Raw genomic sequence first — 18,625 nt, 5'->3', positions numbered from 1 at the left:
CATTGCGGTGGCTTCTCTTGTTGCGGAGCACGGGCTCTAGGCACGAGGGCTTCAGTAGTTGTGGTGCACGGGCTTAGTTGCTCTGCGGCATGTGAGATCTTCCCAGACCAGGGCTTGAACCCGTGTTCCCTCCATTGGCAGATGGATTCTTAACCACTGCGCCACTAGGGAAGCCCCAGGTCATTTGACTCTTGATGACTCAAAATCCTCCATTCAGAGGATTGTAGTTTTTTAGTTTGAAAGAGCCTCTATTGAGTTCAACTCCTCGATTTACCCGGTTGGAAACTGAGGCCTAAAGAGGTAAGATGACTTGCTTAAGGTTCCCTAGCGAGTTAGTTGTGCCTTTAAGGAGAATATTTTAGGATTGGTAGCACTGGCTGTTCCCTCCGCCTGCAAGACAGAGCTTCCAGAAGCTGAGAACATTTACGTCTCAAATGTTTCTTTTTTCCCTGGGGTAATTACCATGCTTGGAGTGAATTCCTGACCCCCTAGTCATAGGCATCCCTTGAGGATCTTGTTGAAATAGAGATTCAGGAGGTCCTGGGCAGGGCCTGAGAATCTGCATTTCTGATGAGCTCTCTGGTTATTGGATGCTTCTGGTCTGCAGATGACACTTGTAGTAGCAAGGCTCTAGCTTATTAATTTACTTTATTTTCTTCCTAGTACATGTCACGATGTGATATTATCATATTTATCTGTGCATGTGTTCATCATAGCTTTCTTCTCACTAGATATAAACTGTCTGAGTGGGGCACCTTGACCCCCTCGTGCCCTGTTACATCCCCAGGCCCAGCACAGCACAGACACACTGCAGGCTCTCAGTACATGAAGTCCCCCCAGTGACAGAGGGAGTCTGGTTCTGGAGGGCAGGGACTTTGTCCAGTTTTCTCTTGACTCCTCATGGCACAGCAGGGGGTCAAAGTACACAGCAGGGGATCAGTGACTCTTGACCCCCTATGTTCTCCAGTAGCCCAGGACTGGAGTGACAAACAGCCTGAGGTCCATGGGCATCAGGTGACATGAGTGTGCATATATAAATCATTTTTAAAACTAGAAAACTTGTCACAACCTAGGTCTGAGTCCATTCTGTAGCTGCCTGGGCTCAAGCTCAGCCAGGGTTACTTGGAGTCTGGCTTCCCCAGGGCACGACTTGATCAGCTTACCCCTGGCACCACGTTCACATGGTGTTCCTGGCCTGGACCTTGGGGGCCTTGACCCCAGTCCACCTGGGACCAGTTCAGTTTTTCCAACTTGGGGCATTCAGATACCTTGAGGGTGAGGTCACAGGCAGCTCCTCAGAGGCCATTCCAGTAAAGTGCCTCACTCAGTGTCAGTTTCCCCACCTGACGGTGGGAGGGAAGTCTGGGGAAACTGAATGATGCTTGAAGTCTAGCCCAGCTTCTGCTACTTCCCTCTTCTCCACTGCTACTTCCACCTGCAGTGGCCCAGCTGGACAAGATAACCTCCCAACCCTGAGACGTGGCAACTTGAGAGCAGGGACACCTGAATTCAGTGGGCCCTTCTGAACCAAGGGCCACCTCTCCTGCCTCATCGCACCCCCTGAGAAGACCTCACGTCCTTGTCCTTTCTTTCCTGCCTTCCTCCTCTCCCCACTCCTAGAACTTGTCTGAGCACAGCCTGTGCCCTTAGATCCCTGATAATTGGAGCCAGCTGGCAGCTGCTGATTCAGCAACATTTTATCTTTCATCTGCCAGGTGGGCCTGGAGGCAGTCTCAGTCTGTAGCCTGCTGGCTGGATGACCCTGGCCATGCAGACCTTCCTGTCCCTCCTTCGCAGGACTACTCCGTCTGTTCTGCACTTGTTTACTCACATCGCTCATTTATTCCCCCATTTACCAATTGGCGCACTCACTCACTCACACGTGCAGCGCCCCGTCAATCCCCGGGGCCGGGGTCAGGGCCAGGAGCATTTCTGGGAAAGGACTGGCCTGAGATGGGATTACGATGCACACACAGAGGCAGAAGGACACAGCAGGACACAGGGGCCCTGTGCTCAGCTGGAGTCCCCCAAAGTCTGAGCTGGAGAGGACTTAACAAAGATCAGCCCCCTTGTTGAATAAATTCTGTTTATTCAAAGGTGAAGGTAGGCCCAGGAGGCTGCTGATGGGGCACTCCTGACCTGCCCACCACGCCGGGTCAGCTCTCCTGGCCCTGTCTGCAAGCAGGACATCATGTTTTCCAGTTCTGAGTCAGTGACTCTGGAGCTGGGTTAAAAATGAGAGAAGTAGAGCAGGGTAATAATATCCTTAGTGACCCAAACATGGATTCAGAAGGAGTTATACAACCAGGGCTGGAAAGGCCTTCCCTCAGAGATTTCCAAACCCTTTACTTTATACTCGTGGATGCTGGAGCCCTGGAAGCCTGGTCACAGGTGGACCTGGAAGTAGCCCCAGAACCTAAACCACAATGTCCAGCCTACTGGTCTCTGGCTAAACCCACTGCCCAGCCATCCTGGATGTTTAAATACAAAGGAAGCCCCATTTTCCTGAGGAGAAAACATTTTAAGAACGTTTTCCCTTCCCTGGCGGTCCAGTGGTTGGGACTCCATGCTTTCACTGCCAAGGACGCAGGTTCAATCCCTGGATGGGGAGCTGAGATCCTGCAAGGTGCATGGCGTGGTGTTTTCCCTAGTAAAAGTCAAAAACAAACAAACAAAAAATGTTTTAGGGCTGGAAATGAATTAATCAGATGTTTACTTAAGTAATCTATTAAAATTAAATTTTTTCACTTAATCTATTAATTTAGAAAACCTGCTCTTTTCCACTCATGGTTTAGGATACAATTTTATGAAAATTCTTCTCCCAGCTGACTGGTGGGGAGGTAATATTGGGCTAATGCACCTTGCTAACAGTTTGTCTGCAGTAACATATTGAGGAAAGCACCGTGCATGATGAAGACTGTCAGGACAGAGTATGGCACACCTCTCCTTCTGGAATTCTGGAAAAGAGCTTCACCTTAGAGTGAGGCCCATGAGCTGGTTTTGAGCACCTGCTGTGCCTTGGCCATGTGTGGCTGCAGCCACTTGGGGTCCCTTGCCAAAGTGTCAAAGTCCTCACTACTTCCTCCTGCCAAGTCAGGGACCCTATTTTTCAGGGTGACTGGACATTACAACCAAAGACCCTAGAGTGTATCAAAAAATGAATCTAATGGTCATCATTCAGCCAGCATCTACTGAGCATTTGCAGTCCTGGGAGCCAGGACAGGTACAAAAGGAACTGAACTGTGTAGCAAGTCCTAGAATGGAAGAATAAAGGAGGAATTGGGAGCATAGCATAGGAAAGGGGAGTGGCCAGGAGGCAGTGGGTGTTTATTGAGGTCTTGCAATATACCAGATATTTCACAAACACCATCTCTAATCCTCATAACTACTGGTGGGTAGGATTTAGCACTTGTTCCAACTCCTCCTTGCCTAAGAACTAACAGTGTGTGTTTTAAGGTTAATTTCTTGACCTTCCTCGGCTTCAGTTTCCTCCTCTGTGAATGAGGACTATCTACCCCATAGGATTGTTGGAAGGATTGAGTTCTGCTCTAAGCACTTTGCATATATTAACTTAGTTTAGAATAGCAAGCCCTCAATCGATGTTTGCTCTTATCATTATTACAACATAGGAGGAAGTTGAAGCTCAGAAAGGAGCAGTGACTAGCCCACGGCCACACAGCCAGAGGGAAGAGCTGGCCATGTTCTCTGTTCCACCCTGCGACCTGCAGTACAGAAAGGGTTAAAAGGGGAAGCTTTGCCCTCACAGCAGGTCCATGGCTGGACTTGGCTGCCCTCTGTACCTTGGAGAGGCAAGGCCAGCTGTCCAACGCAGGATGACCCCAGGTCACCTGCGGCTGTGTGCCTGGCCAGCCCATGAAGGGGACTTGGAGAGAGGGACAACTGTCACTTTCTTCTGAGGTCTGGGGAGCTGGGCTGAGTCTCTTCCTGTCATGTCTGAGACCTTGGGCAAGTACCTCCCCTTTCCTGCATCTCAGTGTCCTCATCTGAAAAGGGGGATACTAATGTTTTTCTGCCTCATAGGGCTGTTGTGGGACTGAGCAAGTTAAAGGCTGGGAGATGGGTTTTCACACTACCCTGCTGTGCTAATATAAGCAGAGTTAAGGCCCGTGACTTTAGGGTGGGGTGAGTATTTTCATTTAATGGGGAGGGGCCATAAGGAGTTAGAATCCAGTTCAACATAAAGATGAACTTTCTCATAGCTCTGGCCATAGGAGTGGAAGGAAGTGGTCCAGCGGATGATTATCAGTCAGGAGGGTGCAGAGGGGGCTCCTGCTCTGGAGTGGGAGTGAGGGTGGCCTAGGTGAGAGAAGATCCCCTCTGATGCTCTCCTCCTCTCTCCGCCAGGTACCTAGTAAATCTTTTCCCTCAAGGTGGTGTTACAAGCAGGTAACTGAACTAGAACTTGGAAGGTCTTGTTCACTTGACTCTGCTACTAACTTGTGCAACTATGAGCCTCTCATTGGGCCTCATTTTCCTAGTTATTAATAAACATAGCAAATGCAGTTTGTCAACTGTGATAATGTGGCAATGCAAGGGATTATTATCTTCCAAGACTGTTGGCCAGAAGACTAGGTCAATGGTAAAGAGGAAGCATTATAACTCATGGAATTACTGACTAGAGTTGAGAGGGACCTCAGCATTAATCTAGCATCTGCACAGATGATATATCTGGGGACTATGCTTTGTCTCCTAACACCTCAAATTTACAGATAAGGATATGGATCCTGTTACCTTGTATAACTTCTCTTTTTAAAAAAAAAATTTAATTTAATTTATTTTTTTATACAGCAGGTTCTTATTAGTTATCTATTTTATACATATTAGTGTATATATGTCAATCCCAATCTCCCAATTCATCCCACCCCCACCCCCCTGCCACTTTCCCCCCTTGGTGTCCATATGTTTGTTCTCTACATCTGTGTCTCTATTTCTGCCCTGCAAACCGATTCATCTGTACCATTTTTCTAGGTTCCACATAGACACGTTAATATACGATATTTGTTTTTCTCTTTCTGACTTACTTCACTCTATATGACAGTCTCTAGAGCCATCCATGTCTCTACAAATGACCCAATTTCGTTCCTTTTTATGGCTAAGTAATATTCCACTGTGTATATGTACCACATCTTCTTTATCCATTTGTCTGTTGATGGGCATTTAGGTTGCTTCCATGACCTGGCTATTACAAAGAGTGCTGCAAAGAACATTGGGGTGCATGTGTCCTTTTGAATTATGGTTTTCTCTGGGTATATGCCCAGTAGTGGGATTGCTGGGTCAAATGGTAATTCTATTTCTAGTTTTTCTTTTTTTAACATCTTTATTGGAGTATAATTGCTTTACAATGGTGTGTTAGTTTCTGCTGTATAACAAAGTGAATCAGCTATACATATACATGTATCCCCGTATCTCCTCCCTCTTACATCTCCCTCCCACCCTCTCTATCCCACCCTTCTAGGTGGACACAAAGCACCAAGCTGATCTCCCTGTGCAACGCAGCTGCTTCCCACTAGCTATCTAGTTTACATTTGGTAGTGTATATATGTCCATGCCACTCTCTCACTTCGTCCCAGCTTACCCTTCCCCCTCCCTGTGTCCTCAAATCCATTCTCTAGTAAGTCTGCATCTTTATTCCCATCTTGCCCCTAGGTTCTTTATGACCTTTTTTTTTTTTTTTAGATTCCATATATATGTGTTAGCATACGGTATTTGTTTTTCTCTTTCTGACTTACTTCACTCTGTATGACGTCTCTAGGTCCATCCACCTCACTACAAATAACTCAATTTCGTTTCTTTTTATGGCTGAGTAATATTCTATTGTATATATGTGCCACATCTTCTTTATTCATTCATCTGTCGATGGACACTTAGGTGGCTTCCATGTCCTGGCTATTGTAAATAGAGCTGCAATGAATATTGTGGTACATGACTCTTTTTTTTTTTTTTTTTTTTCATATATGGCCTTTATTATGTTGAGGTAGGTTCCCTCTATGCCCACTTTCTGGAGAGTTTTTATCAGAAATGGGTGTTGAATTTTGTCAAAAGGTTTTTCTGCATCTATTGAGATGATCATATGGTTTTTATTCTTCAATTTGTTAATATGGTGTATCACATTGATTGATTTGCGTATATTGAAGAATCCTTGCATCCCTGGGATAAATCCCACTTGATCGTGGTGTATGATCCTTTTAATGTGTTGTTGGATTCTGTTTGCTACTATTTTGTTGAGGATTTTTGCATCTATATTCATCAGTGATATTGGTCTGTAATTTTCTTTTTTTGTAGTGTCTTTGTCTGGTTTTGGTATCAGGGTGATGGTGGCCTCATAGAATGAGTTTGGGAGTGTTCCTTCCTCTGCAATTTTTTGGAAGAGTTTGAGAAGGATGGGTGTTAGCTCTTCTCTAAATGTTTGATAGAATTCACCTGTGAAGCCATCTGGTCCTGGACTTTTGTTTGTTGGAAGATTTTTAATCACAGTTTCAATTTCATTACTTGTGATTGGTCTGTTCATATTTTCTATTTCTTCCTGATTCAGTCTTGGAAGGTTATACCTTTCTAAGAATTTGTCCATTTCTTCCAGGTTGTCCATTTTATTGGCATAAAGTTGCTTGTAGTAGTCTCTTAGGATGCTTTGTATTTCTGCGGTGTCTGTTGTAACTTCTCCTTTTTCATTTCTGATTTTATTAATTTGAGTCCTCTCCCTCTTTTTCTTGATGAGTCTGGCTAATGGCTTATCAATTTTGTTTATCTTCTCAAAGAACCAACTTTTAGTTTTATTGATCTTTGCTATTGTTTTCTTTGTTTCTATTTCATTTATTTCTGCTCTGATCTTTATGATTTCCTTCCTTCTGCTAACTTTGGGTTTTGTTTGTTCTTCTTTCTCTAGTTTCTTTAGGTGTAAGGTTAGATTGTTTACTTGAGATTTTTCTTGTTTCTTTAGGTAGGCTTGTATAGCTATAAACTTCCCTCTTAGAACCGCTTTTGCTGCATCCCATAGGTTTTGGGTCGTCGTGTTTTCATTGTCATTTGTCTCTAGGTATTTTTTTATTTCCTCTTTGATTTCTTCAGTGATCTCTTGGTTATTTAGTAATGTATTGTTTAGCCTCCATGTGTTTGTCTTTTTTACGTTTTTTTCCCTGTAATTCATTTCTAATCTCATAGCGTTGTGGTCGGAAAAGATGCTTGATATGATTTCAATTTTCTTAAATTTACTGAGGCTTGATTTGTGACCCAAGATGTGATCTATCCTGGAGAATGTTCCGTGCGCACTTGAGAAGAACGTGTAATCTGCTGTTTTTGGATGGAATGTCCTATATATATCAATTAAATCTATCTGGTCTATTGTGTCATTTAAAGCTTCTGTTTCCTTATTTATTTTCATTTTGGATGATCTGTCCATTGGTGTAAATGAAGTGTTAAAGTCCCCCACTATTATTGTGTTACTGTCGATTTCCTCTTTTATAGCTGTTAGCAGTTGCCTTATGTATTGAGGTGCTCCTATGTTGGGTGCATATATATTTATAATTGTTATATCTTCTTCTTGGATTGATCCCTGGATCATTATGTAGTGTCCTTCCTTGTCTCTTGTAACATTCTTTATTTTAAAGTCGATTTTATCTGATATGAGTATAGCTACTCCAGCTTTCTTTTGATTTCCATTTGCATGGAATATCTTTTTCCATCCCCTCACTTTCAGTCTGTATGTGTCCCTAGGTCTAAAGTGGGTCTCTTGTAGACAGCATATATATGGGTCTTGTTTTTGTATCCATTCAGCCAGTCTATGTCTTTTGGTTGGGGCATTTAATCCATTCACGTTTAAGGTAATTATCGATACGTATGTTCCTATGACCATTTTCTTAATTGTTTTGGGTTTGTTTTTGTAGGTCCTTTTCTTCTCTTGTGTTTCCCACTTAGAGAAGTTCCTTTAGCATTTGTTGTAGAGCTGGTTTGGTGGTGCTGAATTCTCTTAGCTTTTGCTTGTCTCTAAAGCTTTTGATTTCTCCATCAAATCTAAATGAGATCCTTGCCGGGTAGAGTAATCTTGGTTGTAGGTTCTTCCCTTTCATCACTTTAAGTTTATCATGCCACTCCCTTCTGGCTTGCAGAGTTTCTGCTGAGAAATCAGCTGTTAACCTTATGGGAGTTCCCTTGTATGTTATTTGTCGTTTTTCCCTTGCTGCTTTCAATAATTTTTCTTTGTCTTTAATTTTTGCCACTTTGATTACTATGTGTCTCGGCGTGTTTCTCCTTGGGTTTATTCTGTATGGGACTCTCTGCGCTTCCTGGACTTGGGTGGCTATTTCCTTTCCCATGTTAGGGAAGTTTTCGACTATAATCCCTTCAAATATTTTCTCTGGTCCTTTCTCTCTCTCTTCTCCTTCTGGGACCCCTATAATGCGAATGTTGTTGCGTTTAATGTTGTCCCAGAGGTCTCTTAGGCTGTCTTCATTTCTTTTCATTCTTTTTTCTTTAGTCTGTTCCGCAGCAGTGAATTCCACCATTCTGTCTTCCAGGTCACTTATCCGTTCTTCTGCCTCAGTTATTCTGCTATTGATTCCTTCTAGTGTAGTTTTCATTTCAGTTATTGTATTGGTCATCTCTGTTTGTTTGTTCTTTAGTTCTTCTAGGTCTTTGTTAATCATTTCTTGCATCTTCTCAATCTTTGCCTCCATTCTTATTCCGAGGTCCTGGATCATCTTCACTATCATTATTCTGAATTCTTTTTCTGGAAGGTTGCCTATTTCCACTTCATTTAGTTGTTTTTCTGGGGTTTTTTCTTGTTCCTTCATCTGGTACATAGCCCTCTGCCTTTTCATCTTCTCTATCTTTCTGTAACTGTGGTTTTTGGTCCACAGGCTGCAGGATTGTAGTTTTTCTTGCTTCTGTTGTCTGCTCTCTGGTGGTTGAGGCTATCTAAGAGGCTTGATGGGAGGCTCTGGTGGTCACATGACTCTTTTTGAATTATGGTTTTCTCAGGGTATATGCCCAGTAGTGGGATTGCTGGGTCGTATGGTAGTTCTATTTTTAGTTTTTCTTTGTTTGTTTGTTTAATATTTATTTATTTATTTTTATTTTTGTCTGTGTTGGGTCTTCGTTTCTGTGCAAGGGCTTTCGCCAGTTGTGGCAAGCGGGGGCCACTCTTCATCGCGGTGTGCGGACCTCTCACTATCGCGGCCTCTCTTATTGCGGAGCACAGGCTCCAGACGCGCAGGCTCAGTAGTTGTGGCTCACGGGCCTAGTTGCTCCGCGGCATGTGGGATCTTGCCAGACCAGGGCTTGAACCCGTATCCCCTGCATTGGCAGGCAGATTCTCAACCACTGTGCCACCGGGGAAGCCCCTATTTTTAGTTTTTTAAGGAACCTCCATACTGTTCTCCATAGTGGCTGTATCAGTTTACATTCCCACCAACAGTGCAAGAGGGTTCCCTTTTCTCCACACCCTCTCCAGCATTAGTTGTTTATAGATTTTCTGATGATGCCCATTCTAACTGGTGTGAGGTGATACCTCATTGTAGTTTTGATTTGCATTTCTCTAATAATTAGTGATGTTGAGCATCTTTTCATGTGCTTCTTGGCCATCTGTATGTCTTCTTTGGAGGAATGTCTATTTAGGTCTTCTGCCCATTTTTTGATTGGGTTGTGTGTTTTTTTAATATTGAGCTGCATGAGCTGTTTATATATTTTGGAGATTTATCCTTTGTCCGTTGATTCGTTTGCAAATATTTTCTCCCATTCTGAGGGTTGTCTTTTCGTCTTGTTTATGGTTTCCTTTGCTGTGCAAAAGCTTTGAAGTTTCATTAGGTCCCATTTGTTTATTTTTGTTTTTATTTCCATTACTCTAGGAGGTGGATCAAGAAAGATCTGGCCATGATTTATGTCAAAGACTGTTCTTCCTATGTTTTCCTCTAAGAGTTTTATACTGTCCAGTCTTACATTTAGGTCTTTAATCAATTTTGAGTTTTTTGTGTGTGTATGCTGTTAGGGAGTATTCTAATTTCATTCTTTTACATGTAGCTGTTCAGTTTTCCCAGCATCACTTATTGAAGAAACTGTCTTTTCTCCATTGTATATCCTTGCCTCCTTTCTCATAGATTAGTTGACCATAGGTGCATGGGTTTATCTCTGGTGCATGGGCTCTATCCTGTTGAATTGATCTATATTTCTGTTTTTGTGCCAATACCATATTGTCTTGATTAGTGTAGCTTTGTAGTATAGCTTGAAGTCAAGGAGTCTGATTCCTCTAGCTCCATTTTTTTCCCTCAAGACTGCTTTGGCTATTCGGGGTCTTTTGTGTCTCCATACAAATTTAAAGATTTTTTTGTTCTAGCTCTGTAAAAAATGCCACTGGTAATTTGATAGGGATTGCATTGAATCTGTAGATTGCTTTGGGTAGTATAGTCATTTTCACAATATTGATTCTTTCAATCCAAGAACATGATATATCTCTCCATCTGTTTGTGCCATCTTTGATTTCTTTCATCAGTGTCTTAGAGTTTTCTGAGTACAGGTCTGTTACCTCCTTATGTAGATTTATTCCTAGGCATTTTATTCTTTTTGTTGCAATGGTGAATGGGATTGTTTCCTTAATTTCTCTTTCTGACATTTTGTTGTTAGTGGATAGGAATGCAAGAGATTTCTGTGCATTAATTTTGTATCCTGAAACTTTACCAAATTCATTGATTATCTCTAGTAGTTTTCTGGTGGCATCTTTAGGATTCTCTATGTATAGTATCATGTCATCTGCAAACAGTGACAGTTTTACTTCTTCTTTTCCAATTTGTATTCCTTTTATTTCTTTTTCTTCTCTGATTGCCGTGGCTAGGATTTCCACAACTATGTTGAATAATAGTGGCAAGAGTGGACATCCTGTCTTGTTCCTGATCTTAGATGAAATGCTTTCTGTTTTTCACCATTGAGAATGATGTTTGCTGTGGGTTTGTCATATATGGCCTTTATTATGTTGAGGTAGGTTCCCTCTATGCCCACTTTCTGGAGAGTTTTTATCATAAATGGGTGGAGAATTTTGTCAAAAGCTTTTTCTGCATCTATTGAGATGATCACATGGTTTTTATTCTTTGATTTGTTAATATGGTGTATCACATTGATTGATTTGTGTATATCCTTACATCCCTGGGATAAATCCTACTTGATCATGGTGTATGATCCTTTTAATGTGTTGTTGGATTCTGTTTGCTAGTATTTTGTTGAGGATTTTTGCATCTATATTCATCAGTGATATTGGTCTGTAATTTTCTTCTTTTGTAGTATCTTTGTCTGGTTTTGGTATCAGGGTGATGATGGCCTCATAGAATGAGTTTGGGAATGTTCCTTCCTCTGCAATTTTTTGGAAGAGTTTGAGAAGGATGGGTGTTAGTTCTTCTCTAAATGTTAGATAGAATTCACCTATGAAGCCATCTGGTCCTGGACTTTTGTTTGTTGGAAGATTTTTAATCACAGTTTCAATTTCATTACTTGTGATTGGTCTGTTCATATTTTCTATTTCTTCCTGGTTCAGTCTTGGAAGGTTATACCTTTCTAAGAGTTTGTCCATTTCTTCCAGGTTGTCCATTTTATTGGCATACAGTTGCTTGTAGTAATCTCTTAGGATGCTTTGTATTTCTGCGGTGTCTGTTGTAACTTCTCCTTTTTCATTTCTAATTTTATTAATTTGAGTCCTCTCCCTCTTTTTCTTGATGAGTCTGGCTAATGGTTTATCAATTTTGTTTATCTTCTCAAAGAACCAGCATTTAGTTTTATTGATCTTTGCTATTGTTTTCTTTGTTTCTATTTCATTTATTTCTGCTCTGATATTTATGATTTCTTTCCTTCTGCTAACTTTGGGTTTTGTTTGTTCTTCTTTCTCTAGTTCCTTTAGGTGTAAGGTTAGATTGTTTATTTGAGGTTTTTCTTGTTTCTTGAGGTAGGCTTGTATAGCTATAAACTTCCCTCTTAGAACTGCTTTTGTTGCATCCCATAGGTTTTGGATTGTCGTGTTTTCGTTGTAATTTGTCTCTAAGTACTTCTGATTTCCTCTTTGATTTCTTCAGTGATCTCTTGGTTATTTAGTAACGTATTGTTTAGCCTCCATGTGTTTGTGTTTTTTACATTTTTTTCCCCTGTAATTGATTTATAAACTCATAGCGTTGTGGTCGGAAAAGATGCTTGATATGATTTCAGTTTTCTTAAGTTTACCGAGGCTTGATTTGTGACCCAAGATGTGATCTATCCTGGAGAATGTCCGTGTGCACTTGAGAAGAAGGTGTAATCTGTTGTTTTTGGATGGAATGTCCTATAAATATCAATTAAATCTATCTGGTCTATTGCATCATTTAAAGCTTGTGTTTCCTTATTAATTTTCTGTCTGAATGATCTGTCCATTGGTGTAAGTGAGGTGTTAAAGTCCCCCACTATGATTGTGCTACTGTCGATTTCCTCTTTTATAGCTGTTAGCAGTTGCCTTATGTATTGAGGTGCTCCTATGTTGGGTGCATATATATTTATAATTGTTATATCTTCTTCTTGGATTGATCCCTTGATCATTATGTAGTGTCCTTCCTTGTCTCTTGTAACATTCTTTATTTTAAAGTCTATTTTATCTGATATGAGTATTGCTACTCCAGCTTTCTTTTGACTTCTGTTTGCATGGAATATCTTTTTCCATCCCCTCACTTTCAGTCTGTATGTGTCCCTAAGTCTGAAGTGGGTCTCTTGTAGACAGCATATATATGGGTCTTGTGTTTGTATCCATTCAGCCAGCCTGTGTTTTTTGGTTGGAGCATTTAATCCATTCACATTTAAGGTAATTATCGATATGTATGTTCCTATGACCATTTTCTTAATTGTTATGGTTTTGTTTTTGTAGGTCCTTTTCTTCTCTTGTGTTTCCCACTTAGAGAAGTTCCTTTAGCATTTGTTGTAGAGCTGGTTTGGTGGTGCTGAATTCTCTTAGCTTTTGCTTGTCTGTAAAGGTTTTAATTTCTCTGTCGAATCTGAATGATATCCTTGCTGGGTATTTTTCCCATTCATCAATTTAAATATGTCCTGCCACTCCCTTCTGGCTTGTAGAGTTTCTGCTGAGAAATCGCTGTTAACTTTATGGGAGTTTCCTTGTATGTTATTTGTCGTTTTTCTCTTGGTGCTTTCAATAAGTTTTCTTTGTCTTTAATTTTTGTCAATTTGATTACTATGTGTCTCGGTATGTTACTCCTTGGGTTTATCCTGCCTGGGACTCTCTGCGCTTCCTGGACTTGGGTGGCTATTTCCTTTCCCACGTTAGGGAAATTTTCGACTATAATCTCTTCAAATATTTTCTTGAGTCCTTTCTCTCTCTCTTCTCCTTCTGGGACCCCTATAATGCAAATGATGTTGCATTTAATGTTGTCTCAGAGGTGTCTTAGGCTGTCTTCATTTCTTTTCATTCTTTTTTTTAAATTCTGTTCCACGGCAGTGAATTCCACCATTCTGTCTTCCAATTCACTTATCCTTTCTTCTGCCTCAGTTATTCTGCTATTGATTCCTTCTAGTATAGTTTTCATTTCAGTTATTGTATTGTTCATCTCTGTTTGTTTGTTCTTTAATTCTTCTAGGTGTTTGTTCTTTAATTCTTCTAGGACTTTGTTAAACATTTCTTGCATCTTCTCGATCTTTGCCTCCATTCTTTTTCCGAGGTCCTGGATCATCTTCACTATCATCATTCTGAATTCTTTTTCTGGAAGGTTGCCTATCTCCACTTCATTTAGTTGTTTTTCTGGGGTTTTATCTTGTTCCTTCATCTGGTACAAAGTCCTCTGCCTTTTCATCTTGTCTATCTTTCTGTGAATATGGTTTTCCTTCCACAGGCTGAAGAATTGTAGTTCTTCTTGCTTCTCCTGTCTTCCCTCTCTACCTTGTATAACTTATGCAACCTCACACATCAGTCTAGAGCCCTGAGTGGAGGTGAGAGAGAGGTGGTCCCAGGCTGGAATCCCAGCCCTAAGGGCACCATGGGCAAGTTACTTTAGCTGTTTGCACCTCAGTTTCCTCACTGGTAAAATGGGAATACTAAAGCATTCATCGTAGGGTTGTGGTGAAAGAGCTTAGTATAGAACTTGATGTGAAGTGGGTGCTCATAATTGTTAGTCAGCAAACAATGACAACTCATGGCTAGGAAATCGCAGCAGAAGTGGGCTTCTGGCTCCCACTTGAATGCTCTTTGCCCCACACTAAGCCATTTCATTACATGACCCTCTTCCCTTGTTCATTTCACAGCTGAGACACCCAGGTTGAAGAAGTGAGCTGTGCATTAGGACACAGACAACCAAGAGGCAGCTTGGTCTCAGGTGACCTGAAAGAATTAATTACTGCCCTGGTTTCAAGTGCACCAGTTGCCAAAGGGAAAGGCCGCCCTCTAACTGACCCAGTGAGCTGATGAAGGAGGAGCCAAGCTCTTGCTGAGGCAGTCACGGAGTACTGAAATGACTGACAGAAGTCTGGCATTTCTATCCCTGGGCAGATGGATTGCCTGATACAGATGTTGGGACCCAAGCCCTGGGATTGGCCTAAAAGAGGGCTGTGTTGACCCACCGGCTGGGCCTTGCTTTCTGTCAAACTGCTGTGCATCCAGACAAAAATAACAGCCTGGAAATAGTGCTGAGGCAGTCCGCCAGCCTCTGTATGGAAGCTAAAGCCACCATGCAGATGCTGACCAAGTGCTACCGCAGGAACTGCCTGCTGACTGTCATGGACCAGTACTCGGCCATGGTGTGCAACATGAAACAGCTGGTGATGATCCTCAGCCTTCTGTGGGATGTGCATCTGAGTGTTCATGGGCGCCAGGCCTAGGCAGGGGCTCCCGATCTCTACAACTACTTCACCATGCTCAAGGCCATCTGCGTGGATGTGGAACATGGGCTGCTGCCCTGGGAGGAGTGGAAGGCCAAGGTGGCAGGTGGCAAAGCCGATGAGGCTGAGAATGAAGCTGCAGAGACAGAGGAGGCCGAGGAGGAGAGGGTCTTGGGGCAGCTGGACCTGGAAGCCTAGTTCCACCTGCACTTCTTCAGCCTTCCTCATATCCTCACCCACCTTACCCTGAAAGCCGAGGAGGTGACGAGGAAATACCAGGAGATAGTGGGACAGCCCATAGAGGCCTCGGACTCTAGGAAAGGTAACGGTGGCCATGCTAGTGGGTGTCAGAGTCCACTGAGGGACATCCCAGGGGAGGAAATAGAGCAGTGGTGAACCCAGTGCGAGAGGGAGAGCCTGGCTCTCAGACAAAGCCACCCTCACTTTGGGATATTGGGACCATGACCTGGGAAGGTCCAAGGCCAGGCCTGCCTTACTCTCCTTCTGACCCAGAATTGGTGAGTAATGGTGGTGAACTGTCATGGAAACATAAGGAAAAGTGGTTGGTGAGTGCATACCTTACGTGCACTTATATGTATTTGTGCAATTATTAGTAAGTATGTGAATATTTGGAGCTGTATGAACTGAACAGGTGTGCTGTCACCATTGACTTCTTTAGAATCTGATTAAAGCCAAGGACTCTCTCTCTCTCCAGAGTCTAGGCATAAAGACACATAACTGTACATGCAATTTCAGGGGATATGCCATCTACTAGGGCCTATCCATGAATTCTTAAGTAAGAACCCCTGATGTCACATATAAATGATAGCTTCTATTTGAGCACATAATGAATGCCAGCATAGTCCCTAAATGCTTGAGATAGGATTAACTCATTTAATCTTCATAACAATTCTAGGAAGATAGGTTTTTTTTAATAATTAATTAATTACTTAATTAATTTTTGGCTACTTTGGGTCTTCATTGCTGTGTGTGGGCTTTCTCTAGTTGCAGTGAGCAGGAGCTACTCTTCATTGTGGTGCACGGGCTTCTCACTGTGGTGGCTTCTCTGTTGCAGAGCACAGGCTCTAGGCGCACAGGCTTCAGTAGTTGTGGCTCGCGGCCTCTAGAGCGCAGGCTCAGTAGTTGTGGCGCACAGGCTTAGTTGCTTCGCGGCTTGTGGGATCTTCCTGGACCAGGGCTCGAACCTGTGTCCCTTGCATTGATAGGCGGATTCTTAAACACTGTGCCATCAGGGAAGTCCGGAAGATAGGTTTTATTTTTTCTATTTTATAAGTGAAGAAACTTACCCAAGGCATGTGTTTACTTAGGTGTAGAATGTGAATTCTATGTGTGTGTGGCACTGCTTCCAACATTTTTTCAAGTTATGAAATATGGAGAATTATATTTATATGGCACATGGGGTACATAGGTGAGGCTGCTCACAGTAGTCCTGCAACTAGCAGGGGTACTCTTGCCATCCCAAGTGGCAGCCAGCCAAATGGAAAGCTAAAGGACCACTATGTGGGCACTCAAATCTGTTCCGGGGACAACAGTGTGGAGGCATGCCCGTTGGGAAGCCCAGTTGTGAGGACGTATACATACGTGTTGGAATCTGAGCACAGAAGGGCTGGGGTTGTGAGGTGTAGATGAGCAGGAAGCTAGACTAGCAGGTGGTGGCACAGGGTAGGAGGTGGGAAGGGGATCTGGGACAGTCATGGATGGGTCACTCCTGGGTAATGATTGGGAGAAATTTGGCCACGGCACATGCCAGTTTTGATCCTGTGCCACCTGTCAGCCCTGCTGCCACAAACTGGCTTCATCGGTAATAAACCATGTCCAAGTCCATGTCCATGGGAATCTCAAAACCACCCGATGCACGTATTTGGGCAGAATCTTTATCCTCATTTTACCTGTAAGGAAATTAAATCCAGAGAGATGAACTGACTCACCCAAAGTCACATAATTAGTAGGGGGATAAAAAAAAGCAAGAATGGCCCCAACTTTGAGCTGGGTGTTCTTTCCATCAGATTTACTCTCTGCTATATTGTGTTATCTTCATGATTTTCCTGAGGCCGCTCTATAATGATGGGAAATACACATGGATTCTGAACACATAGCCTATAAAGAGCTCTGCTCCTGGTATTTTCTCAGCCATTTTCCCTTCCCCTACCTCAAACCCAAACCCAAACTGCCAACTTCAACCCGCTTCCCTCTCCCCTTGAGGCTCCCTGGGTGGCCTTTCAGAGGTTCTTCTTGAATGTAATGGGGCTGGGTCAAGAGCTCTGGGTTCAAGTCCTGATTCCATCACTAATGAGCTGTGAGGCCTTGTTTTCACTCACTTCTCTGGGTTTCAGTTTATTCACTGAATAATAAAAAAATTAATAAAAACAATTAGCACTTGAATAGTCTTGTAGTTTAAAATCACTTGCATATCAATGATCTAATGGAATTATAATCCCCTCTTACAAATGGAAAAACTGGAGGTCTGAGAGATAAAATGAGTCCGAGTTTACTCAGGAAATGGCAGAGCCAAGATGTGAATGGGCCCCGGCCTAGCTCACATCTAATTCCTTTCCTCTACACTACTGGATTTCCTTAGCACCTTAGAATTCTGCAGCTTGGGCTGGAGGTGGGAATTAGGGATGGCAAAGCGGTGAGAAACCCCACTCCTTGGTCAGCCAAACCACTTCAAAGACAAGAGCAGCCAATTCTACATTGTAACGCTTCAACGCACCCTAGCTTGTTTTTTGTGGCAGCTGTACAGAAGTTAAAAAATATCTGGCCTCTTGTCCTGGCTCTTCACTGATCTCTCTATGCCCTGGACAACTTAGTTCACCTTTCTGTAGTTTTCCTGTTAGTAAAATGTAGAGATGAAACTAGGTGAGATATTGCAGCACTGACAACCAGATTCTTCTTGTAGCGCTGTAATGCCACCAGGGTTTTCCTACGGCAGCACCGCTGTGCTTTTTCAGTATTTTTCCTACTTTAATAGGCATGTGACAGTACCTTAATGGTGTGAATTTATACTGACTGCTTTCTTAAAATTTCTGCACTCCACAGCTTACTCCACATGATAGAAGGCAGACTCTGTGATGAGGACATGGAGCAGTTCGCTAGCCTGATGATGATAAGACCAGAAAGACCTGGACCCGCAGCTAGAAGTGAAGGTGACTTGGATGTCTGGGATGCTTCCCTACCTGCCTCTGAGAACCAATTCGTGGACTCATCACTGGGTCACCTTTAGGTTGCTTGTTGCTATTCACAACTCTCCTTGCTCCTCTTACCAGCTTGGGGTGGTAGCCAGTGGTTCACGAGGGACCACATGTCACCTGGCCAGTGTGTTACAGGAGAAAGAGAAGTTTTAGCATCCGACTAATTGAAGTTCACATCCTTCCCTCTTGGCAGTCATTCACTGTGATCTTGGGCAAGTTATTTAACCCACTGTAGCCTAAATTTCCTCATCTATAAAATGGGGAAAGTGTTACCTACCTCATAAAGTTGTTATGAAAATTAAACACGACAATAAGTCGAAAGCAGCTGGCATGTGAGAGCTATTATTATAGGTGGATTTTTTTCTCCCACCCTCACCTTGTCTTTGTTCTAGCCCTCCCTTACTTTTTAGCCTCCAGAACTAAGAAGTAGCAGAGTCCTAAACTCTGAGTGAGTGGTTCACACTCTTACACCTGCTGAGCACAGGTGAACTATAAACTTATTTATTGCAGTAGCAATAAAAAATAATACCTTGTATTTGTACATATCTTTATTAACCTCTACTTTCTCAGACGCG

The 18,625-nt window shown here is 42.6% G+C and overlaps 1 protein-coding gene across 1 annotated transcript in view; it reads left to right on the top strand.

The window, feature by feature from the left end:
- Nucleotides 1-18,577, top strand: part of THRSP (thyroid hormone responsive) — a 43,215-nt gene extending 24,638 nt beyond the window's left edge. Inside the window, 2 exon segments of the mRNA XM_068555914.1 lie at nt 14,266-15,160; nt 17,899-18,577. Coding sequence (XP_068412015.1) covers nt 14,671-15,160; nt 17,899-17,912 — 504 coding nt within the window. The 5' untranslated portion in view covers nt 14,266-14,670 and the 3' untranslated portion in view covers nt 17,913-18,577.
- Nucleotides 18,578-18,625: the final 48 nt, after the last annotated feature.

Source organism: Eschrichtius robustus, chromosome 11 (assembly GCF_028021215.1).
Source record: "Eschrichtius robustus isolate mEscRob2 chromosome 11, mEscRob2.pri, whole genome shotgun sequence".
In the NCBI taxonomy this organism is placed as follows: domain Eukaryota; kingdom Metazoa; phylum Chordata; class Mammalia; order Artiodactyla; family Eschrichtiidae; genus Eschrichtius; species Eschrichtius robustus.
The sequence above is the reverse complement of the archived record's forward strand: the minus strand, read 5'-3'. Positions and strand labels throughout refer to the sequence as shown.